Genomic DNA, 26,580 nt, shown 5'->3' on the forward strand with positions numbered 1-26,580 from the left:
ATTTACGGTCTTAATCTACCTGAGCAGGCCACCCAAGTAGAGCCCATGTATGGGAAACGCTGGATGGTCCAAAGAGTCTATTCAACTTACAATGACATGAGAAACAGAAAGGCAGCAAATCTACATATCTGAGAGACGGGAACCAGCCGATGATCTGTATTTTTACTTGATAAATGACTGGAACAATTAATCAGACTTCAAAATGTTGACTGACAAGCTGATTAATCGACTTATCGTTTCAGCATGACAGTACGTTCGCGGTGCTGCTTTCACAGAGACAGTTTATTTATGGAGTCTGTTCATTCCTCCGCAGGTTTGTATGTATTTTTGTAAATGTTCATGAAGGATGTGACTGAAGTGTATGTGATTATGTACATGTGCGTGCATTCTGCATTCCCACAGGCACCTCTCTGCACGCCGCCTGCACACACACCCACACCACAGCTGTATAAACAGATCAGTCCACCATTGCACATTAGCTCTGTCAGCTGCAGGACCGTGCACATCAGCTAGGCCTGTGATGCATTCTGCTAACCCCATGGTGAGAGGGAGATATTCTGGGGAGCTTGTAATGGTTGCTGAGGTGGGTGGGGGTAATTAGGGCTGAGCCTCCGGTCCCTGACAGACCTCTCTGTGCCCACCCGGGGTGAGATGTGCCTGGGTAAAAGCGTCTCCGAGCCTGTCTGTCAGTGTCCGGCAGGCAGCCAGCCTCCCAGCTAACAGAAACCTTTAGCTGCAGATGCCACACAGTGTGTGGTGCCGCTGTTCCTATAACCAGGAGGAGAAGTGACTTGGGGAAGGCAGATGTGCAGAGGAGAGAAGAACACAGCAACAACACAAACCCAACCAATTCGCAATAACGTGCAAAATATCCAAATTTCATGTTTGATAAAATATATAGAAACAAGCAAAAATCAATCTAAAGAATTTCCTTTTGTCCAACCACAGTTTCCAAAGTCAAGAATGACTCGAAACACACACATCCTGATCTTCCTCTACATTTTGTTGATATTTTTAATGTTAACGAGTGAGTGGACAACACCAACCGCCTACTATCACACCAAGATGCCAGTGGCTAATCAGGCATGAGACGTAGTTAATGAGACAGGCCATTTCAGAGCATCAGGCCATTTGCTCAATGATGTGTACAGACAACAGTGCCGCAGCGTGTCGTCCACCCTAAATTAGAGCTCAGTATTCACATTAGGCCGAGCCTACAGGTGCATAATATCAGGCTTGATGCTGTTGTCATTACACACTGCAGCACCTTGTTTGACAGAACAGAGCCTCTCAGGAGTGCATTTTGTCCGAGGGAACAAAAGATCCCGTGTGTTGAGGTGTACTGAAATTCTGGGCTTTCATTTTCCTACCTTTTTTTTTTTTCTGGATGACCTCAACTGTACCTAACAGCCCATTTAGTGCCTGGGGAAAATGGAGAGGGGTTGTGTGAGCCTTGTATGCCAGCTGTCTGTAGTGCCACGCTGCTTGCCAGAAAGCCCAGCGGGTGTCCGAAGCCCCTGTAAGCAGCCTGCCGCTCTGCTGAAGTGTAGCTCGCAGTCAGAACGATGTGTGCTTTAAGTACAGCACAGAGGCAGAATCCAGTCCAGGTACGACGCAGGCTTGGCTGAACACAGAGACGCAAAGCTGTACTGACAAACTGGGATAACAGGGAAAACACACTTTCCTTCACTAAGTGTTCTTAAAGTGAGTATGTGAAGCATCTTCAATAAGTTACATCAACGTTCATTTTGTCATTGATTTCTAATAAACCAACAGAGTCCTAGTTGAGCCGACTGTTCGGCTCTAGCTGTCTCTTCTCTGATTTTACTATGTGAGCCGCTAATATTAGGAGGCAAAAAAAAACAAAAACATCGATAAACATGTAGCCTCTGTCGCGTCACCGTGTCACTCATAAGCTGCTGAAGCAACAAGTCCAACTACAGAAAATAGGTCATTTGTCAGTGTGCTCCAAAATGAGTCATGTCACTGTTCAAAAGAAAACAGTTTCCTGATCTGCCTCCTCTGTGGTTAAGGTTTGGTTAAGTTTCAGTGACTAAAACAACCAGTTTACGGTTAAATAAAGACAATTTTCATGCATTAAAGTCACATATTTTTTACTTTCTGAGAGCATCCACTCTGATCTATGAGGTGATCTCCTGATCCTGCTGCTAGTAGAAATCACTGCTGGCACATTTCAGCAGCAGTTCAGGTTTAACTAATATATCCACCATTTTACCCGGTCTGTAACCAAGCGAAGCGAAAACGGAGTCATCCTGACTCATCTCTAAATGCTGGGCGGTTATCGTTATGGCCTCTGTTTCTCATGGTTATTCTGAGGCTGACGTTTCTAATTTGAGATTTTAAATGAGTTTTTCTGCAAACAGTCCCGACCAAACTGGACCTTACATCTTACAGTCTGAGGCCGATGTGCTGCAGTACAACATTCTGAGTAACTGTTAAATCACAGCTGCATTACGTGTTGCCATTGATGGACAAATAGGAAAAGACTCGATGATCTGAATCAGTTTCTTTGATTTGTCTTTGTTTTCGTTTGGTTTTCTGATTTTGTGCTTTGTATATCTGTGCAAATAAAAAGAAACTAAATGAAATTACACTGAAGAGCAAGGGAAATGTTTTATACAAACACACTCGTATACTTATACAAACCAATGCTAATTAAAACAATCATAAATATTATCAGAATGATAAGATAGTAAATCTTTAAAGTCTCTCAGAGAAATTAGTTTATTTTTGTTTTAAAAAAACATCTTTAATCAACTAAATCTATATCAAGTCTGTAAAGACAAAAACGTCATCATAGGTGCAATAATTTGTACCTAGATCTGGATCATAATCAAAATACGTAATTAATTATGGGCTATTCTACATGCAACAACTGTTTCATGCAAGTAAGCAAAGTAGTTTTGCGAGGAAATAGAGAAAAACAGTCAAAACTATCTTTTATTATGAACAAAGTTAGCTTTTTCCTTGGTCTATAGCCGAACTGAACAGCAGATTTTTGTTCAGTGTACACCTGTTTGTGTTCAGGAGCGGCTGATGTAACCTCACAAACAAATGGGAATGAAAATACAGTGCGACCTCTGTGGCAGAGGAAACAAGCTCTGCTCCTTTCTGATGGGAAGCAAACGGGCTTGTGTAACCAGACAGACCACACAGTCAGACACCTGGGATATATCCCAGCATGCATCTGGCTCTTAGGGCCCCCGCAGTGAGTTATCATTACCATATCAAAGGCCATTCGGGCACCGTGTCTCGGCCAGAGAGAGAAAGAAGAGCCAGCACTTCAACAGCCTCTCGATTCAATTTTTCACATGGAGCCATTTGAATATCTATGGCAGGAGATGCAGATGGATGCATGAGTGTGCCCACACAAACACACACCACACACAGACAGATGCACACTCAGGTGCACTTTCAACACATGAAGGTACATACTGTATGCACGTATGTATATAAGCTCACGCGCGTGCCATTGTTCTGATCCTCTATGATTTATTTTCCTCTTTGTGATGAAAATTACAGGTGGAACAGGGAGCAGCGGCGAACACGCAACCTTGATCCAGTGTGTGTCTCTCTGCTTCATGAATATTCTCATTCAAATCCGGCTCTGTTTTCAGGCACCTGGGCAGGCGGCACACAACAATACTGTGTCATTACGCGTGATGCTATCACTCTGCTCTCCCCCCCCAACCACAGAAACCACAGACAAGAATATATTCTCAGCGAAATCATTATGAAAGCCGTTCATTGTGGCTCAGTGGGTAGAGCAAGACAACAAACAACACTGCCAGGGTGAGCAATTCTATTCAATAACATCTCCCGCAATATTGCGAAATGAGGATGAACTCTGGAATCCAGATTATCTGTTGTGGAAACGGATTATGTGGAGATTACATTCCATCACTATGCACTGGATAATTTGACCAAAGCACAAATTGGCCAGGGAGTTTTTATCTGTTTGTCGCATGAAAAGATTAGCAAACAGTTGTGTTTAAACAAGTAAAGTTGAGCTTACACCGTCGGCAACTAGAGCAGCGTCACCTGAAGTTAGAACTGGGCAGGTGAAGCATCTCAGGTAAAGTCAGAGGCTGTAGTCATGAGTAAAATGAGAAAAAATGCATAGGAACATACTGTATTTTTTGTGTGTGTATATACTGCCTATACATTTCAGTTTTTCTTGTTTTTTTTTTTTGTTTTTTTTCAAACTCAACGCTAAGTCACAGAATAGGCCAGTTTTCTGACCGGCTGCCTCTATGGCTGAGGCTTGGTAACCTTTAGGCAACTAAAACTACTTGGCTGAGGTTTGTGGGAAAGACTGGGGTCAAAGTTTAAAGATGCAGATCTTGGGTGTTGGTAGAAGACAGGATGTGAATTGTGCTTTCCTGTATCTGTGTCACAGGCTTTATCTGCCAGACCATCTACTTCAACCTCCTCCCTAAGATATTTTACAACAGCATAACAAGGATCAAGTATCAGATGTAGACAGTCAAAGGCATCCAGCTTTCCAATGCACAGAGAGAGGATGTCTGTAGCTTTGTGAAATTAGTGCAGTACAGGCTGCATTTACATCCGGCTAAGATCTAATCACAAAGTCAGCCGCACCAGATGTGAATACAACCTCCAGATGTCACATTCCTGTAGCCATGCCTTATGCATCCATGTACACCTGCACGCGTTTTGTCCTCCGTTTGAGATCCAGATACACACTGCGTGTTAATACAATTTACAAATGGCATGAAAAAGAGTATTCCAACTATTTAGCTTTGCTCTTCAACTTTGATATTTGGGGACTTGTAATGGAGAATAAAAGCAGAACAGTCAAATCTTTTCACTCCACATTATGGCTCTAACTGCAAAAAACTAAATCCTCGACTGTTAGATCCTCCCTGCCTGGTAAAAGCCTATGTCTCTCTAACTCAATTCCCCCAGTTTGTAATGCCAGCTTCCTGTAAAACCTTTTGTAATCTCCAAGCCGAAGCAGTGACACTCTAGTTATATTACCAAAGTACTTTTCTGAACTGACTTTGACAAGTAAAAACAGGGTCCCCCCACTTTAAAGGCTGAAGAATCGAAAAGTTTTCAGTTCAACCAGCCAAACTTGCGGCAGCTGATTTCTCTGACTCCTCTCCAGCCCGGATCACTGAAAATCACCTGCTGTGATTTTTAATACTGGAATCAATCTGAAGCGAGTTGCCTGTGTTTTTGTTTGAGTGTTCATGCCTGCCTGCTTGTGTTCTTATGTAGTGAGGTTTTTAAGTGGTGATGGAAAGGGCCATCTACTGTTGTTTTTTTGCTGTTGTTTCATTAGCTCTTTCCCTCCTTCCTGCCTCTCCTCTGTTTGTGAAATCACTCTCTCCGACAGACAGATTGGAAGCGCCTTGATTTGCGGCGAACAAAGCAAGCTGGTCAGGGTGGAGGGGGATTAGTGCCACTCCAGGACAATTATAATCTTGTTGCTGCAACGGCAACCTTATCTGCTACCTCCTCCCCAACACACACACACATTCTCTTAATTGGACTCGAGTCTCAGTGTGGAGACAACGGTGCTGAGTTTTTTCGTGGCCTCCATGAGGCTGTGTTCAATCGTGAAGCCACGTGAGGTAATGGTGGTCAGACTGGAGGAAAATGAAGAGAGCCCGAAGTCATTTAACAAGCAGCAGCACGTCGTATGAAGCTTCATAAAGAACTTAAATGAGGATGTTTGAGATTTTAATGAAGGCTTGTAATCTATCAAAGCCACAAAATTGTCACTGTGTGACCAATGGAACCAGAAAAAAAAACAACAAAAAAAACATCTTTATCTCCTGATCCAACCAACGCACTAGAAACACTTTCCAATGCAGTATAATGACGTCCAGTACAAAACCACCAGCCTCGAATACAACCCCAGTTAGAAACATGAAGCAAGATTATTACCTTTCTGACACTGTCAACAACAAAGGCAAGGCAGAAGAAGAACTCAGAAGACCTGTTGTATTGGGTTACACTACATTGTAGAGGTGTACCTAATAAAGTGGCAAGTGAGTGTGTTTATTTGTATAATGTGTGGTCAAAATACCTCATTGTAGCAGTGATGGTAAACGTGTTGATGCTGTGTACTTGAATCTGGCTAATACCAGAGATCATACCTACAAATCAGAACTCTGTCGTTGCCTCAATTCCTCCAGTTTCCTTCCAAACATGCAGGATAACAGGATGTTTTCTGATGAACAGTTTGATGAGCATAAAATAAACTCTGCTCTTTATATTAGAGCTCTTTGAGTCATGGTGAAGAGGTAACACTGCCATCCTGACAAGGAAGGAGGGAGACCAAGTAGGAGTGTGACTATAATTTACAAATTTACAATGAAATGGTGTAAGAATATTAATTACTGAATTCAGGGAACAAAACTGAGCATACTGATTGAATAAAATCAAGATTACAAATTACTAATCAGTTTGATTAAAGAAAGCAGAGAACAAGAAGCAGACAGCTCAACAATCTGTTTTGTGTTTGTTAGTTGTACTTGTCGGTTACTGTCAAATCCCCATCTTTGCTTTTCTGAGATGCAAGTATTGAATTTGTGTTGAGCAGATTTTTAAATCTAACACAGACTTAGCTGATTTTTAGACAAGTAACTGTCTCTCTGACAAACTGCATCCAAAACTGTTTTCAGATATCTTGCTAACAATCTCACACAACCTGCTCTCACTGTATTTTGCATTTTCCCTGATTTATTCAAGTGTTTCTTTTATTTAGTAAATTGCCTGCACTTAGAGCTAGAAAAGCAGATCTCTCCACCGCTCACATCACATCAATATGCTTACTGAGGCTTCAATGCATTTGCCGTCCTGAATTTCAAAGAACAAATAAATAAATAAATAAATAAAACAGCTATGAGAAAAGGCAAATTACTGCTTCAATTTCTCAGAAACACAATTCGTGAGGAATTTGAAAGTGTGGTCACGAATCACGAATGACCCACGAAGAATGAACAGCAGGAGATGCGCTGATTCACTCAGAGACAATTGGACTGGACATGAAGGCTGCTGAAGGATGACACTTTGGCTGCTGCTGCTGCGGCTGAACCTGAAAGACTCTCTGAAGCTGCCTAATCTGCCTGGCTCCTCATCCTCATCCACATCTTCAATGAAAAAACTGAGTACAAATACAAAACACAAAATAAGGGCGACACCGTCAGAATGTCAGTGGCCTTTCACCGGCGGCCGGTCAGCTGCAGATTTACAGCTGTGACTGTACTCTGAAGGAAATATATCTAAGTTTTTCTGAATCCTTCCCCTGATTGATCCTTCTATATAAACTTAAATATACTCAACACTGTTTGACCTGCTGTTTTATCTATCTAAAACTCATTTTGTGTTCAGGATGAGATGCTTCTAATGGGCAGATTTCTTCACTTAGAACAGAGAGCTGAAGCTGCACCTGAATCATATAAACTGGCATCAGCTGCTTAATTCATGTTTCACCATCATTGGCTCATACATCAGTCATATACATGCAGGTGTATGTGATATGCTAAACCAGTGCTGACTTAACTTGCAATGTCCATGAATGTGTTTATTATCCTTGTTGCTGCTCAGGTTCTTTGAGATCTCCCTCAAACCACAACTATAATTCCAAAACAGAAAAGCTGTCCCTGAAAATTTAATGTTGTGGCCTCAATAATTCAGCGAATGTGTGATGACTTTTTTTTTTTTTTTTTTTAGAATCTGTGATATCAATTAAATTTAGCATGATCGCACACTGCGCTGATGCTTTTTTCCCCCAGCATGTGACAAAGTGAGACGAGTTGGAGTTCAGATTCATTCTGTCCACCTGGTGGATGGTTGTACCAGCTGAGTGCAGCACGCTCTGTTTTTCTTTTTTCAGTTACGGGCTGGTGTTGTCTGTCTGAGTCTGTATCTGTACATTCCTACAGAGTTCAAAGAAAAAAGGAAGAGTCCATCTTTGCTTTTCTACTTTAACTAAAAGCTCCCATCATCATTTATTTTGTGTTAGTTGGACGAACTCAGGGTTGCTGAAATAATATCCATAAACAACAAGGCTGTGCTCAACAGCATCATAAAGAACTATGTACTCTGCCATTTCATCTGAGTTACTCTGAGTGTGTGAATTTATCCACTGCAGAGTGTCCTCAATAATTCCACAAAGGAAGGAAGTGCTTTGCTTCCTTTTAACGATTACACCACACCGATCAGTGATGATGATGATGATGATAATGATGATGGTCTGCAAGTGTCACAAATCTTTATTTACTGCTCGGTACAGAGGAAACTATTGGGTGTCTGTTACGTAAGGAGTCATGACTGAGTGATTTCAGACTTTTTTAAATCCTCCTCCTCCTTAAATCCTCCAAAACTCCTTTTATTTGTGTTTAAGTTGACATGTAATTCCTATCTATTTGTCGCTGGATTGTCAGGTGCATAATAATAAATTTATACAACTCCACAACAATTTATGTTCTGTTTTACTGTTTGACTGTTTTGTCATTATTGGTTTTATTGCATGCTATTTTTCCCCATTAGCTTTTCTGCTGCAAAAAAAACTTGATTTCCCCACAGGGATCAATAAATTTCCAGGTTATTTGTGTTTCAGATACACACAGGCATCAATGAGAAAATGAGCATTCATTCGTCTGCCTGCCAAATAAACCCAACACTCAAACCTGAAGGCCTGCTCAAAATTTCGAGCTGGGACGTCTGTGAGAAAACAAATCGTCTCCTCTGCACTTTTGAGAAACTAACTTTTCTTTTTTTGTATTTTTAGGCTGTCAGCAGTGATGTAGTATGCTAATATTCTTATTTTACAGTGTGTGATAAAACTATAATAAACACTGTATGGGGTGATGATGGATGTTTTGTTGCAGGTTGAGACTTGCAGACTGGTTTTTGCTTTTCCTCTATCTGGCAGCCTGTGATGGAGGGACTTTCTCTGCTTCTCTCCCTCCCTCTCTCTTACAACAAAGGTTTGATCGGCCATATTTGGCTCCTGTTTGCAGTCGGGTATTGATCACCTCCACAGACCCTCCATTCCACCCTTTCTTTCTTCCACTCTCCCCACTTCTCTCTCCCTCATTCCCCTTACTTCCCTCCTTCGCCATTTTCCAACCGTTTCTCTCTCAGACCGTGCTGCTGCCACTTTGATAAGCCTGGTGAATGGCGTTCTGTCATCGGTACAGACTAACTCTTGAATCAATAGGCGAGTGCAGACGCTCAGCAGCCTATTTACCACAGAGATGGTGGAGAATAGCAATGCTAAGAGATGAAAACCAAGGGGGAGAGAGACTGAAGAGACAGAGGGAGGTGGCAGGGATGAAGAAGGCGCCAAACGTTAAGAATGTTAGATGTTAGACTTTTTTGCTGAGATGCTGCTAACTTATTTTATTTGTTACTTTAATCTTATTTTTTATAAGGGATATTCTACATAGAGTTACATGGGTGCAATGTTCTGGTGTCCGACTTTATTTTTGAGTTTCCACATATTTTAACTGTATATAAGGTGATTCTCATTCTACTTAAATAAATAATGGGGATGCAGATTCATAACATATTTTGTGACCACCTGAAACTTAAAAGTTTAAACTGTACTCACATCAGCAACTCCGGCCTCCAGGATGCTGAGCTTGGCCTCCTTCTCCAAAGCCACTTTCTGCTGAACTACAGTAAGAAAAGAGCACAGAGAAAATAACAACCATCAGCGAACTGAAAAAATGTCACACTGTGATTTTTTTTTTTTTTTTTCTTTTTTTAAGATTCTACAAAAAATATTATGGGAATTTTTCTCAGCCTGCATCTGAAGACACAGACCAGGTCAGTTTTAAAGCATCAAAGCCAAACAACAATCTATACACAACAAAATGCACAAAACAAATAAAAAAAATAGTTGATAAGCTCAACAGAAAAAAACAGCAATAACTTTTCAACAGTAAGCTACATTGCAGTACTCTAGATCTTGTATCATGCTGTTCAAACTGGATAAACTTTAAAATTTGATTAATTCCTGGTCTTCACAATAATGTGCAGCATGCAACCATTTGTGCACAGTGGCTGCCATTAATCGATGGCACAAATTCCACCAAACCAGCATTTAAACTCTGCGCTCGAATGATCCACAGAAAATCAATTACCCCTGCCCCCTGAGCTTTAAACACGCAACGTATATACAGCAGAAGCAGAACCTCATTCATCCAAACGCCTCGGGAATGCACTGAAATGTACAGATGACTGAAAAACATCCTGACTCGAACATTTTCAAACCATCATTAGATTAAGAAACATCTCATTTGTCATACTAGAGTTGTAAGGTCAACTTATCCTAAATGTTTAATTTTTTTTTTATGTCATTCAAGGATTTCTTCAACAACAACAGAAAAAAAGAATTAGATTTATCAATAAGTCACTTTCTTCATTCTACAATAACAACGCAGCACGCCGGAGGCTGCATGAGGCAGCAAGAGAAAACAGTTTGAAGTTATGGAAGTCTGATTTACTCAGCGTCAGAGCTGATGTGTCTTTATCCTACTGATTGTGGACACGAGATCAGCAAAACATTCAGTGTTTCCATGGCAGGGGAGCATGGAGACTTCTGCATTAATACTTGGCAGCAAAGAAAAGTAAAGTAAGTAGTAAAAGTAAAGAAAAGTAAAGAAAAGTTAGCATTGTCATGGTGAACATGTTGGATTTGGGTCAAAGCACAACTGTGCTGTTAGCACAGCCAAACACAACAGCTAGCATGGCTGTAGACTCTTAAGTCTTGATGATTAATGACTTTATGCATATATGGATATTACACTCCAACTATTTTATTATTATATTTAACTATTATATTTAAGAGGGAGTGAGTCCACCTCACTGTAACTAGCCTTTGAATTTCAGGCACCTGGCCTACCATGAAATTTGGATTTTAGTAGACAGGTGGTGAAGGTGGTGATGTCATTGAGGTTATCATGGGAGCTCTTCCCAGACACAAGCGTTCGCTAAATTAGGCCAACAACACCTCCACAGGGCTCGACAATAAATGCTGCCGTTCCAGAACCAAATGAGCTATTACTGTAGCATATCTTCACTTTATGAAATATGAATTTTTAACCTGACCTGCCGGCAGGCAAACATTACAACAAATTCCCACACAAATAGAATTAAACCTTGCGCAGAGCTCTCTTTTTTTCCATCACCTGAAAGGGAAACAAATGGAGGGCTACAATTGAAATTCATGGTGGAGAACATATTAAAGCCAGAACAAAATGTTATGAAATTAAAAAAAAAGAAAGAAAAAAAAAAAAAGAGGATACATAATTACATTCACTTTGCTTTGCATCTCAATACACCGGTGTGGAGACAGAGAGTGAGTCTCCTTTGTTGATACACCAGGAAGATGAAGGATATGCAAATAGCAAGCCTTGACTCTGCTGTAGTCCTCCAAATTCACCAACAGCTCTTATAATTAGTCTTTCACTCTGTCAGAGCATAATTTACCAGTCAATTTATACCATGTGTTGTGTAACCACAGACCTTGACCTGAAACACCATCGTTTAAACGAGTAGCTCTTGTAGAAAACAACATCATTCACCACTGGGCAAAAAAATTTGAAAAAATTAAAAATAAAAATACACTTAAATCTCATCTAAAATAGCTACACTTAAGGTACAGATACAGACATTTGTGCATGTATTGGTTGTTGCCTGTTACCTTTAAAGTGTGTTATATGATGGTAGGTATACAATTAGAATGGAAAACAGACTGATTTAAGTTACTTACACTGTGATAGAAACACAGTGAAAAGGTGCAGTAGGAGCTGACTGGTCGTCGTCCAGGCCCCCAGACAGAGACGTATGCAGACCTTTCCGACAATGGCCAAGTGGGCTGACATGTCTTAATAATACTGCTGTCAGCGTGTAGCTTCTGCAGGCTCAGCTCCCTTCACTGAGAAATAGAGGCTGAAGCGGCTGAATTGGTTTGTCAGCGTCGCCTCTTCATACGTTCACCGAGGAGCATCTGAATAGACTTCTGGTTCAGTGCTACACGTGTCCGACGGAGGCGTCTGTTGCTCCTCGTTTGAGCTCTTCGCACTCCTCGGCACACCGCCGTCTCAGGCGTTTTCAGTCACCCGTTAAAGGTTTGGTCGGGCCCACAGACACCAGTGCAGCTGATGTGATTAACTGTCGATTTTTGTTTGAAAACTGCGTTAACTGATTTACTTACAGTAACCAGACTTTTTTTTTTTTTTTTATCAGAAAGTAGGATAGTGAAAGAGGTGGCGGCTGGGTACTGACTACTTGCTGGTTGTGCAATGGCTGATGTTTAGTTAGTTGTAGATACTTTAATGAATGTTATTTTATTAGTGAATCCACTGATTCCACTGAAATGAGGAAGTTTCCATCCAAAACACTGCTGGTACACATGACGCCTGACGTCATCCTTTGTGTGGTCGTTTGGTTGTAAATACGATTTCAGACTAAGATTTTCTGGTCGGGGAGTAATTACACTTTAATGCAGTGTACCTGAAAAAACCTGCCACTAGCCAAGATTTAGGCAGAACACATTCCACCGCTCTCTGTGCCTCACAAGGCAAACAACCATAACCACCAATCACTTTCTAAAAATGAGAGAAGTGTTGCAAAAAAACGCAGACGAGTTGTTTTTTTTTTTTTTCCCAGACATCACATCTCGATCTGAAAAGCTTCATTTTGGGAGAGATAAGGAGGAAGGGGAGGGGAGTGGTTTGTTCACAGGTTTGTTTTGCAGCCTCTGGAGCCATAAGCTCTGTCCTCTCAAAGTAAATAATATATTATTGCAGCTTTAACTTACTTTCACTTTACAGATAAAATCTGTTTTATTTGTTTCAGTCTGATGCTGCCAGTCCTTCTGTTAGCACCATTTCTTTCAAACTGTGGCTACTGTCACTTTACTTTGGATGAAAGTTGTAGCGGTGCCAGTGAAGTGATTTCCCCAAAATGTTTTAAAGGATTAATTAAGTTCAAATGAAACAACGGCAGAGATGGTAAACAACAGGCAACTTTGGGACCCAACTCAGTGAAACAACTAAAGACTTTGTTGCCTAAAGTGCCTTTGATAATTGGTGAGGCAAAACCTATTTGAGTTGCATCTGCAGGAAAGCTTAATTGACAGGCTCACACACACACACCGACCCACATGCACACACGGAACCACCTACACACACAAACACACACACATTTAATTCCTGATACAGAATCAGAGTACCGGTAAAAAGCCTGAAATACTCAAACACAAACAAACATGAAAGCGCTCGACATGATTTTCATTGGGAGGGAATCAGAAAACTCTGTAGCAACACTCTGGTTCCCCAGAGTGACTTGCCACGCGGCCAACGAGCGTGACTGCATCACAGGCGGCGAGCTCCCCCTAATTAGCCGACAAGTCTTTGGACCTCCCAACACCGCGGCACTGCGGCCTCTCCGACACGTAGCCAAGAGCTATCCGGACCATCCATTCCTCTCCTCTCCTGCAGACTACAAATGAGTCCAAGTCGAATGAGAGCACTGCTCGTGAGCAGGCGAGCCGAGGTGCCTCATTTGTACCCCAGCGAGATTTCTCTCCAAAACCTAAATTGGATCCATTTTTAAGAAGCTGCAATGGGCTAGGTGTCGTGATCAGACCGACTGGCGACTTTTCTTTTAGCCTGACTGGCAGCGCGGGGTGAAAATAAGCTGTAATGTGACAAAATGGGAATGAAGCAGCGACGGACTGCAGACTGAGAGCGGGCTGAAGGGAAATGATCTATACTCAGATTATTCCATTTTTTTTTCCATTTCCAGAATATTCCATCTTCCATTGTACCTCTCAGATACGTTTGAACTGCGGGGAAAAAATTGGGCCTGAAGGAAGTAACGAGGACCAAATCTCATTTCTACAAAAGGGGCCCCTTTATTTTCCCTCCAAAACACATGGAGGCGCTTCATTTGTCACCCGGGCCGCCCCTGTCCTGAATTTTGCTTTATGTTAACTCAATGTATCTGAGGCGCCTAGAGGGAAACACAGCGAGTGCCGGGGATTCAGAAATGCTTCATTTTTCACTGTTGACAAAAGGGAAAGGCCCAGGCTGGCTCCTCGAGTCCTGGACCAACAGAATAGATGCTTTTGCTGTACCGAGGGGTCGTTATTTCAACCACTAACCACCCCCCACCCACCCAACCAACGTCCATACCTCTCACTCACCCTCGCGGGTACATTTCAGGAGTCGTATAATGAGAAGAAAACAACAGCCATCCTTCAAAACCAGAGGCAGAAAGAGCAGCGCGGCACCGTCACTGCAGTGACACAGTACAGGGATGTAATCACATTAGTTGATCATGAGAGCAACGATCCCTGGGCAAATTAAAATATATCGCTGCTTGGTTTTTCTCTGTGTGCCTGCAAGACCTGGTCCACTGCTCCAAACCATCAGTGAATGTCTAGCAGATAATAATAATAAAAAGAAAAAAAAACAGGAAAAAAATGATGCAGGCCATAAAAAAAAAAAGCTAAACAAAAAAAATAAATAAATAAACTGCAGATCGTAAAAGCCAGGAGAAGTTATGAGAAGTGAAGTTTAGCAGTTTGTTTCAGCTGGTAAAAAGAAAAAAAATAAACTAAAGCCATCTGGAGGCTTTTGTTCTTCAATGAAATGTGCATCATTTGAAACTGAAACAAACATACATTTTTTTTTTAACTGTGCTCATAACACAGACATTTTTAACATTTTGCAAATGAACTCTTCATCTCATAATCGACGTCACAAGCCATGAATATTTGTGTCAAAAGAGATTTGCCCGTCGTTTTTTCAAAAGCCTCTTAATTAGATATGGTTTCACTCTCACTTGCGTTAATTTGATTTCTGATATCAACTTTTCAGCCTTCAATCTGTTCCTTGTTGATCCCCCACCCACCCCCATCCCTGGGTGTTATTGCCTGCAGTAATCTATGATGCAGTACGAACCAGCAGCCGTGGCTTGGGTTGTGTGTGTATGTGTGTCTGAATGTGTGTATATGTGGGTGGGTGGGGGGGCTCCATGAAGACAATGCCATGTGTAATTAAATTCAAAAGCAGGGGGCCTAAATGGCATCCAGGGCCACCTGGGGGACGAGAGTTCATTAAGAGAGGAGAGAGTGAGACTGAGAGAAAAGACGAGGAGAGTGGGTGATAGACAGATGGGGGAGACAAAATGATGGGTGGGAGACAGAGTGAAAGAGACAGAAAAAGAAGGGGTGAGAAAGGAGGAGGAGGAGGAGGAGGACGTTGAAGAGGTGAGGGACAAAGAATAACGATGTAGAGAGAAAGAGGGAAGGAAGAAAGGGAGTGTAAATTGTGTCGCTAAAGGAAGTTAGCTCAGAAAGGACCAACACCACAAACCTATGACTGTATCACAAGATAAGTGTGAATATTGGCTTTTCGTATGTAGCGGCGTTTAGTCCCAAGACTGATGAACTGTTTCGTGAAGAGAAATAAGACAAAAGAACGACCTCAATCAATCTGAAAAAAAAAAACAAAACAAAGAAAAATAAATAATCTGCTCCGCCTTCAAACTTTAATGTGACAATACAAGTAAATTTAATTTATCTGATCTGATCTGAATTTTTATCCCACAGTAACACAACATCACCTCTTTAACGCCATATGGTTAACATCAGGGTTATCGAGTCCACGCCTTCGACGGGGGACATTTGGTTGAACTCGGGCATTATCCAGCTACAATTACACAACAGCCATAATGTGTTTGTTTGCCTTGTTGCGTTGAACACTGTTTGCTGCATTAATTGATGACATTTAGCTCTTCGCTTCTGCTCCGTTTGATTCATTCACATTTTAAAAGGCAGGTATTAAACACCTCTATTAGTTTACATAAACAATTCATTAAGCTGATATGACACTGGGGACCCCGGCAGGAAAACATATCCCAACCACCCACAACAATTAATGACCTTGCATCAGCCGATGCCTCGCTGCACTGAGACAGGAAGCCCTATTCCACTAACAAGCGTTCATTAGTGGATCACAGCTCACATTGTGAAATATAAACCCCTACAAACCAGCTACATTGTTTTTTTAACCTCTGCTGTTTTTTTCTTCTACATTTATACAATATACGGCCCCCTCTCCTCTTCCGCTGGAGAAGTTGGGAAGTGTGTAAAAGAGGTTTTCTTTCTGAGAGGGAATCTTCATAAAAACTAATATTCCCCAAGTGGAGGTGACCTTTGAGAAATTGAGTCTTGAATCATAAAACCAAATACTCCACAAATGGAACTGACCTCTAGTATATGGTGGGAAAAATGAAGTAAAACCCTGTTCTGGCTCCGAAAATGTGAATCACTAGGTCCTCTCTCCTGCACTACCCTCTTCTCCATCTCTTTCTCTGTCCCCTTTTTCTCGCTCCACCCCCCCCCCAAGTCGCTACCTTTCTGCCCTCAGTTCTCCTTCTCTTCCTCTCATCATTAATATTTCTCCTCCCGTCCTCCTTCCTTGCATCTCCTCTTACGTCTCCCTGCGGATCCCTCTTCCTTGACTTCTCTCATTTCACATTTGTTTGTATGATATCCTACGTCAACATTTTTTTATCACAGGTTACATACAACTGGGCGCAACACCATAAAAGAATTCCACGTAAATGTGAGACTCATACTAACTCATACACACTGACTCCCCTTAACCAAGTTTTGCACCTAAACTTAACCAATTCTCTACCACAGAGGGGGGAGACCAAGAAATATTGGTTGATCAGATATTTCCTGTTTTAGGAATTTCTTCTCACTTCCTCACATCTCTCTCCTTTACTCCATCCCATCTCTCTCCTCCCTCAGCTTGCTCTTTGATCACGTCTATCTCCTTCTGTCTTCTTGCCACCCTTTCTTATCCTCTGCCCTCCCACTCCCCCCCCCCCACCCCCCTCCACCGCAGAGTGTTTGTGGGGGGTGTTTATAGGGCCGATAAGTGGCAGATGACGATCGCTTGGCGGGGCCAGAGATAAGGCTGCCAAAACCGGGGCTGCCATCTATCAAACCTCCCACAGCCGAGCCAAGCATCACCCAGCCGAGGAGCGAGGGGAGGAGGAGGCGGTGGAAAAGGTAACAGCTCTCCATCTTCAGACACAGGAGGAACTCCCTGACAGACCGGGTGACACGCACTGGATAGTTTCTGTAAATACTGCTCAGTGTTTGCTTTAGTGCCAGACAGGAGTTTACTGCACGAGGACGATGTAAGATATTGACTGGAGATGACAAAACGTAGTGTTAAATGTCTCACTGTGATTAAAAAAAGACTGAAAAAAAGAAGCAACGCTTGGATCAGTTTGTAGATTCATCTTGTATGTGAGGAACAGCAGCAGCTGCAGTCTGCTTCAGTTCACACGACTTAAAATGGATTCCAAAGAGGAAAAGTTGTGTCACTATTTAAGAATCAATCGTAGCCAGAATTCAAATGAGTCATATCTTTGTCCAAAAACACAGTTCAAGGGAATCACCTCAAACTGAAAATGAAAACAGAAACTTGCAGAACAGAAATTTGTGGCATAGTTGTGGTCAAAAAGTGTCAAACTAAAGGGAACGAAACTTAGGAGGCTTCAGTTTGTCCGTTTGGTCATGGACCAGGAGAAAAGGATGACAAACTGTTTACACTGGCTTTTCACAAACAAACCAAGAACTGAAAACATGGCGTCATACCGACTGACAGTGAACTCAACGATTGGACAGTTCCAAGCAAACGCACCAGAGTTGAAAACACTGCTTTGTTTCCAAGGGAAACTTATCTGACTTAAAAAGATTTAACACTGCAGTGTCACTGTAGAATGACGAAGGTCTACAAACTAAGCAGTTGGTTTAAGAAGTGAGAAAACTTCGGATGTCCATCAGGAAATGTCACAGGGTACAGTTTCCGTGTAAAACGTGTGAGCAGACGCCACGGGGAGCGGTGAGACGGCTCTGCGTCACACAGACGGCCCTTCAGAAGCTGTTAACACTCCTCTTCTCTTTGACATGACCAGCTCTGATGTGCGCACACTGAGTGGGAAGCAACTTGTGATACGTGTGTGATTCTCCATGTGCCAGCATATAATTACAGGTCCTTATATACATGTGACACGTTCATACATATCAGGCTGAATAATGGCTGGTATGTGCCGTGACTACTTCTCATCTTATTATTGCTTTAGGTTCTTTTCCTTTCACTCTGATGCACAGAATCTTTTCGGTAACTTTCTGTTGTCACAGTGAGGGCGTCGGGCAGCCAGGTGCATGAAAGCACAGGTGAATAAACAGATCAGTTTGTGCTGTAACTCCACTTAAAAACAAAAAAACCTCTCATTTGAGCTTTTATTTTGTTACTTTCTGTGTGAATTAAACAAATCACAGACTCATTTTAATCACTGAGCTTTAGTGCAGGTGTTTTCTAAAGCTAATCACTCAACAGCATAAAGCTCTACCTCCATATTGATGCATGAACATGAGATTAAGATCGATCAGCTCATCAAAGTCTCGGAAACAACGCAAACAGGCTTATTTCCAAAAATGTTGAACTGTTCCTTTCTAACTCTGATGCTGCCTTACATAATAACAATGTTGAAATAATTACGCCACAGCGTCCTGAATAAAAACCTAAACGTTAATACGTCAGTGGCCATCCTGCTGTCAGAGGTGATACTGCTGAGTATGAGCGAGAAGAGAAGCAGCGGGAGAAGAAAAAGAGGCCCCACTTACTGCTGCTGACAGAAAAATTGACATGGAAAGCCAACACTTAACGCCACCCTCCTCCATCACTCTCCCCCCATTCTTCTCCCTCTCCTCCCTCCCTCTGATGGATGACCTTTACAGTACATATGACTCATCTTCTCGGCTGACTGGGTGAGAGAGCATGTAGCGGAGTGAGAGGAAGAGAGCTGAGGGCGGCAGTGCCGGTCGGACAGCCACTTGCTTTCCTTCGCTGTCATCAGCAGGTACTGCAGCGTGTGCTGGTTCAGACACTGGCATGTTGCAAAGCGGGTACACAGCACGCTCACATGGTAAAACATTAAAAATCTGATCAGCTGGGACTGCGGAGGGGCAACCGATGAAAGGGAGTGTCTCCTCCCCCAGAGGGAGTGTCTCCTCCCCGAAAAACTGACGAAAACTTCATCTTTCTTCCTTCAAATTCGATGAGTCTGCTATTGTCCAACCTAAGCGACAACTTTTTGATTTCCATACTTTCAGGAGTATCCCTATGTTCACATTTATGGGCTTTATGATGTTATTTATTTTTTAATGAAATGGTTCTGTGATCATTTTTTTTCTTCTTGCTCTTCCTCTCAGGTTAATGTCTGCTTGCGTGCTCTTATTTTATGTTCTACTTAATGAGATTTATTGTAGCCTTGACCTTGATTTCAGTGTGCTTCAGCTCCAACACAAAGACTATGGGCTGTGTTGCCGAAACCATCTCTAGCGATTTTGGGTGACTGGATCTTCAGTTAATTGTGGATGTGTGAACACACCACACCTGGTTTTTGCTTGATTTTGATCTGCCGAGCTGCATTCAGATCCCCGGCCCGAGTGGGGAGGGGTTTTATGTGGACGTCAGATCAGGAAGGAAGACGCACACCGTCCTGCAGCGACGACTGGCCAACAGATTCAAAGAGATTCAAACCTTAAAAACCGAGCCAAGACACAGTGTCTGGCATGTGGAGGCTGAACCAAACTCAACTTTCATTGTTAACACTCCTCTTGCACTTGCACAAGTATTTTTTTTTATCTTCATCCTGCTTCTGTTGACCATTGATCTTATCTCTTTTTGCTTTTGCCAGGCCATTAATGTGAATACATAATGTTGCCTCCTGAAAAGATCGACAGCCGGTTCTATTTTTTGTGTCAGCATGTCTCCACGTGGAATCTCTACTATCTAACGATTGTTAAAGTCAAATAAAATAATCTACCCTATATGTTTTCAGCACTACACTGAGTTCTTTGATGTGATTATTTCACTTTAAGAACCTGCCATTCTCTTGTTTGTGCGGAGCGAATTTTTAGTAGTTAGGAGTTTAGGGTTTTCAGTGTTTCAACAGATCTGGTCGCGATTTTTTTTTTTTTTTTTTTTAAAGACAGATGCTTTTTCAATCTGCCAATCCCATCTTTTAAAAACTCACATACTGTACATGCACCTCAGTGTGTGTGTTTTCATCCCCATGCAGCCCGCTGGCATTGCACCGCAGCCAAGGCCAGGCGGCTCGGTAGTGAGGCAGCGGGGGCTCTCATGGGGACCCGCGCTGGCTTCTCCTCCACCGAAATTCCACTTAGAGGAAATATCCTCCATTATCACTGGAGGGAGGACAAGCAGTCCTAACGGTAGAGGAGAAAACCTTGAGCTTTCATTCGTTTCCCCGCCTCCTCATCTCGCCTGTACAACAATCTATTTGCAATACTGTTGATGCTCGAGGTTGTTCATCTTGCTCAAGTTGTGGCTGTTTCTGCTGGATCTGTATCGACCGGAAACCATGACAAAAAAGTGTAGGAAATATTGGTAAAACATGAAGCAAAACGACCCTGGCACAAGGCAGCTCATCCGAGAGAATGAGGGAGCAGTTCAAAGTAGTGCTGGTTTTCCACAGTGCATTCAGGAACTATTCAGACCCCTTCACAACTGTTGCTCAGCTGTTCTCCCTAAGCCACCCTTGCCTTGTCTTGGCCTTGCTCTTAGTGAAACCACCTCCCAGCCACTCCTGTGCCTTTAATTAATGTAAAGCTTCATTCACTAAAAAAAGAAAAACGTCTCTTCACACGATCCAGCCCGTGATTACATGCATCACCACAATGTAACTGGGAAAACAAATTCTTAATATATAAATGTAATTTCTGGGAGACGGGGATGATTTCTCTCACAACATTCTCAGATTTTTTTTTTTTTCCATTTGCTTTTACATGCATCCCACTTCAAGCCTGAATACAAGAACGAATGACTTTGCATTGACATTACTGAGCCTGAGTTACATCCTGAGAGGGAAACTAAACAGACACGGATCAAAAGTCTGCCGCGTTCACGTCAGTTGGGAAGCACTTTCATTTAAAGTGAAGCGTCTGCTCGAGCGTGTGGGCACCTTTACAGCAGAGTCACAGAGCGAGAGGCGCCTGACCTCACTGATACTGAGGACCGGGCTCGGGATAAACGCACAGTGTACGTTAAAGATGTATTAATGCTCACTTGGCTTGACGTGATTGTCTAATGAAAGAAAGGGTAATCCATATCAGGATACGTTTTGTGGAGCAGAGAGGTGTAAACACAAAAGAGGAGAAGGTACTGTCTGTTAGCGCCCTGCATTATCGTCATCAATACATCAGTGAATTTAATGGGCAAAGTTTTTAAGTTAATTTGCTTTTTTACTAACAGAACTGTATTTTCTGAATTGCCATGAATCTTAAAAACATCATATTTAATAATGTTGAACTGATTTATGGAGTTTTATTTGATTGTTTTTTTTTTTAAAAAAAGAATCAGAACCAAAACTAATGCTCTGTTTCCTATAAACAAAAACTGTCGAGTAAAGATCACTAACAAAGGCCATAGTTTATCCAGCTTTTCATCATCCAGTCACTACAGCCTGACAACAAATGCATCAGACATTTGTTTGACCTGAGTAAATATGAGCAAGAGCAGTAAAAGAAATAAGTGAGAAAAAAACCCCACTTTGGTCAGTTTTCAGTTCCACAAACACATCTCCTGCCCGCGGCCTGCTTCTCACCGCGATGGCCACATCAGACAAAGCGCAGCGCAGGACAGCAGCAGAGCGCACACATCCCAGTATCAACACAGCCTGAGGGCACAGTGGCCTGATGGGTAAATCCACGATAAGAGAGCCTTTCACATCAAGATGTTATCCTTGGCAAACAAGACATCTTGTCCCGTGGCTCCTAATTACAATCCAGGCGGGAAAAAATCTGGTAAAGTGAGAAATTTGGAGAATGACAGCAACACCTGACATTTGAAAAACTACTGCAGCTCCATGGTTTATCTGGGTGCAGGTTAAAGTTCCAGCTTTTTTGCTGCCTTGTTACTAGCAATAATAATAGTAATTATAATAATAGTAATTATAATAATATTAACAACAGCAACAATATTAATAATGAACTGTTTCTGGGAGATGATGGCTCAGCTTTGGAGAAAAGCCAGATGACTTAAAGCAGAAAGAGGCAGAGGAGGGAGGTGTTGGGAGGGAGACCGAACACCAGCAGTCGCTCTCAGGAGCCTGAGCGATGGAGTTCAGATTGTAAATAAAGGGTAGCCTCCGGCATAGAAAAACAAACAAACAAAAAAAAAGCGGCCAAAGCCTGGGCTCTTTGCCATACTAGCAGACTTGAAAAAAAAAGATGGGGAAGTGACCGGTGGGTAAACTGGCATTAGGCTGCCAGCGCCCACTCAGAAGCTACATCAGTGGGACAGATTCAAAGGATAAGAGGGAGATATTCCTCCTCCCTGGAGCCTTCGGTGGATCCAGGGCTTGGTGTTTACCTGCAGGGCCAAGCAATTTCTGAGGTATTGAGTGTCAACAACAGGTACGGGGATGAAGGAGTTCTCCATCATTAATGCTGTCTTTTTTATGTTGAAGGATGACAGAGCGGCAAGGCAAGGGCCATCAGGAGTTTAGAGTACACACATGGACTTAAAGGAAAAGTGGATTAGTACATGTTAGTACATGTTTCCTATAGCTACAGCATTGAGCTGTAGACGTTTCTGCACCAGTGTCCCCGACAGCAAATAACCGTGTGTTTACTGCACGTAAACAGTGAATTCACTCTGATATCGGAGTATAACGGATGTTTGACCTTCCAAAATACGAGTGCAATTTTTCAGATTACATCTTTAACATCGTACACTTGTCATTAGGCTGCAGAGAACAAAACGCAAAGTCAAGTAGCTGAGACAACCGAAACACAATCACCACAGCATCTCCATACTTCCCCCTATAATCATGATTGGGACAATATATTTTCTCCAAGTGTCTTGTCATTTAAAAGATGCGGTTTCTTTCTTTGATTTGTGTTGCCCCTCCCTTCATTCCTACGTCCCTCCTTCTTACATTTTAGCCTATTTAGACTCAGACCAGATCTACAGTTTGTGGAGCAAGATAACAGGTTAGAATCAGATCAAACTGCCACATGATCAGGTTTAAAAAACTGGAAGTAAAACTGTAGATATTCAGAGCAGCAGGAGAAGAAACGAACTAAAAAGGTTTCTCAATTTAAGCTTTTATTTTTAACGAGTGCTTCGATTAACTGTGATAATTTATGAAGGTGTAGTTGGTTAATGTGTGGTCTACATAACTGACTAATCATGTTCTGGGTGAATGTAAACGTGTTTTTTTAAGACAGAATTATCTGAGGATGTTTTTCTCTGCTGTGCTGTTTTTCCAGAGTCGACTGCTGTTTGATTTCTGAGAAGCTCCTGGTTTCAATCTGCCCTTCGGCGAGCGAGTCCTCTTATACGATCTGACACTGAGCTGTGTGCATGAGGTCTGCTCCGTCTCACACACACACACACACACACACACACACACACACACACACACACACACACACACACACACACACACACACACACACACACACACACACACACACACACACACACACACACACACACACACACACACACACACGCATGTCACAGCCAGAAAGAAAGAAAAATGCACACACTAACCCACATCATGCTCACTTTCATACAGCGGTTTGAACACACACGTACACACATTCACCAAGATCTGCACACACACACACACACAAACACATCCTGTTTATGCACTAGACATAAAAACACATTTTTACATGTGTATAATGATACATGATGGACATTATATTTCTTTCTTTTTATGTTCTGAATGAAATGTTTTGTTTCCATCATTAATATCAAATCATCCATTAATCACAAAGTTTCCATCAGGCACAGTGAACAGGTACGTAACACAGCGGACGCACATTCACTCAGTGTCGGGGGAAAAAAAAAAATTCTTTTCCATGTTTGTCACGTTTTGAAGGTCACACTTAGAAACTGTTAGTGAAGGTGAGCAAAGGATGAAACACAAACCCACACTGTGAACACGCTGCACATAAATCTGACCACATTCGTTTTATCGTGCGATGAGGAATTACTGACGGTGTGCCCACTTTCATACTAAACTATGATAAAGATGGATTATGTGTATAACACCTTTACATCCACCATCACTTGTTCTAGTAAACTGATTATCGTGGTGCATCTTGTTTTATTTTATTCATTAATTTATTTTACACCACAAAACCTGGATTTTTCACTTTAAATTTTAGTTTCTAAATAAGGTTTGCCTCTGACTCTCCTCTTTTTTTCTGAATCTCATTTTCCTCATTTTCATTCAGATCTGAGCGCCTCGTGATTTTCTCTGGACCTGCATCTGTGTGTGTGTGTGTGTGTGTAGGAGATAGAGAGAGAGATCAGGCTTGAAAGTCGGACGCAGACCTGGAGCCCAAGGTGACCTCATTACCGACATTTGTTACGCTTGTCGCTGCAAATCACACACTGTGTCTGTCAAGATCCGGCGAACACCTTGCAGCCACGGCGGCCGGTAACCCGCCCATCCCCACGGCGGAGGGGTGCAGAGCTGATGGCTTCTGATCCGCGACCCCGGAGAAAATCAGCAATATCACATTCACATTCGGACAGACTCTGGGAAAATCTGACAGTCTCCGCTAGGCTGGACGAGGGCCCGACGGAGGAAACGCAAACGTGACCCAGCAGCTGACCTCATTTAACGGGCTTAAATCTCAGGGAGTTAAAGGGAAGTTTATGTAGCAGGTAGGCAGTTCCTCCCTCACCTCCTGACCTCTAAAACGTCTGCTGGGCAGAATACCAATGTGACCTGTGCAGCAAATTGCAGACAGTTTACGATTGTATCAGGATGTTTTAGAAGTGTCATCAGTGTCAGAGGCGTCAGCATTACGACGTCTTCAACCGGAACAATACTTCAACCTGATAACTACAACTCTAAACCTATGCTTTACATTCAGGTCCTTTAGCTGACACATTTTGTCCAAAATATTTTGGACCTGTGGCTGTTGCTACGGATATCTTATAGTCTCCCAGGATGCACAGAAATTCCCCTCTCCAACAAGGGAGTGTGCTTTTAGTGTCTGAAGAAGAAGAAGCGAACTGTATACTCTCCTCTTCCTGTGCAGGGATGAGCTAATCCTTACCTCACCCCCTGGGCTTAAGCCAAATACAGTATATATAAAGTATATGCAATACTATGCAAAAGTACTGTACAGTATATATTAAAAGCACAATTCCAAAAATACTTATTTATCAATTAACCCTTGACCCTTGAAGGCAAGTCAAGAAACTGGTCATCATAATGAGGGCGAACGGAAGTAGATCTGAGAGCGATACATATGCTACAGAAAATAAAAAGTGGTCTTTTATCCACACGCACATGTTTCGGTGTGGATCGGCCGTGAACACAGACAGTGGAGGAAACAGAAATATGAGGAATGGCATTTCTAAGGCGGTTTTTCACACCTCTGCACACCTGACCAGTAGCTGAATAAAACAGGCCTGACTGTCAGTCCGCTGGTTTGTCAGTTTGACAGGTTGTCAAAGTTTGTTAATAAATTCAGACAAGGACAAATTCAGAAAGCTTTTCACAGCTTTCTGGCAGACTTCTGTGGCATGTATCTACCCCTAACTAAAAGCTAAAGGATTTGATTGGTAGACTTTTAACAGCGTCGCGGGGGAAGCTAAGTTCATGGCAGATTAATTTTATTATGTATTTCCTGGGTATGTCTGACATTTGACTTCCTGCTGCAAACACCTTTTATTTTTGAAAAATTAAATACGCATATAAAAACATCAAAAGAACTGTTTGAGGATAAAGCTCAGTACTGTTGAACATTTGCTCCATTTTTTCCTCCTGTGCCACCAAAGTGTGGTGGATCCAAACTACACACCTTTATGTTACAACGGAGGCAATCCCCTATGCATGTGTGTGAGTGTGTGTTTCTGTGTGTGTGTGAGTGTGTGTTGCAGTTGGAGGCGGGTGGTGATGGCACCAGCCAGTTAACTGGTGAACATATCTGCCTTGGCAGAGCCATTATGCAGGACTTGGGTTCATGCCAGGCAGCAGTGGAGTGAGAGAGGGAGCGTGTGTGTGTGTGTGTGTCCGCATGCACACGCATGTGCACTGGGCTGGTGAAAAGACAGGAAGCCATAATGGGAGTGGTGAAAAAACTGTGTGTGTGTGTGTGTGAGGCAGCTCTCTCTTTCTCAGCAGCTGGTAGTCAGGGATGCGATGGCCCGGCCATGCGTCTGGAGGAATGTGGCTTCGGTGGCAGATCCAAGTATCTGTCTCACACAGACAGACACACACACAGACACACACACACACGCCACCTACTTCCTCCAGCTGATGCGGATGCTGTATGGAGGCTGAGACTCCCTTTGTTATTTTCCTGGAGAATGAGTACAGTTCCTCCTCTGCACTTTAAATTCGTCTGCTGTTGGACTGCAGTCCGATCACACAGAGATTACATGTGAAGCACAGGAGTTAAACCTTAGAGGTTGCCAG

At 42.4% G+C, this 26,580-nt stretch overlaps 1 protein-coding gene across 1 annotated transcript in view; it reads right to left on the minus strand.

Moving 5' to 3' along the window:
- Positions 1–26,580, minus strand: part of LOC121193081 (receptor-type tyrosine-protein phosphatase N2-like) — a 158,119-nt gene that overhangs the window by 63,318 nt on the left and 68,221 nt on the right. The window contains exon 12 of the mRNA XM_041055206.1: positions 9,614–9,678. Within this exon, the coding sequence (XP_040911140.1) occupies positions 9,614–9,678 (65 nt within the window). The remainder of the gene's footprint in view (positions 1–9,613; positions 9,679–26,580) is intronic.

This window comes from Toxotes jaculatrix, chromosome 14, assembly GCF_017976425.1.
Source record: "Toxotes jaculatrix isolate fToxJac2 chromosome 14, fToxJac2.pri, whole genome shotgun sequence".
Lineage (NCBI taxonomy): Eukaryota > Metazoa > Chordata > Actinopteri > Toxotidae > Toxotes > Toxotes jaculatrix.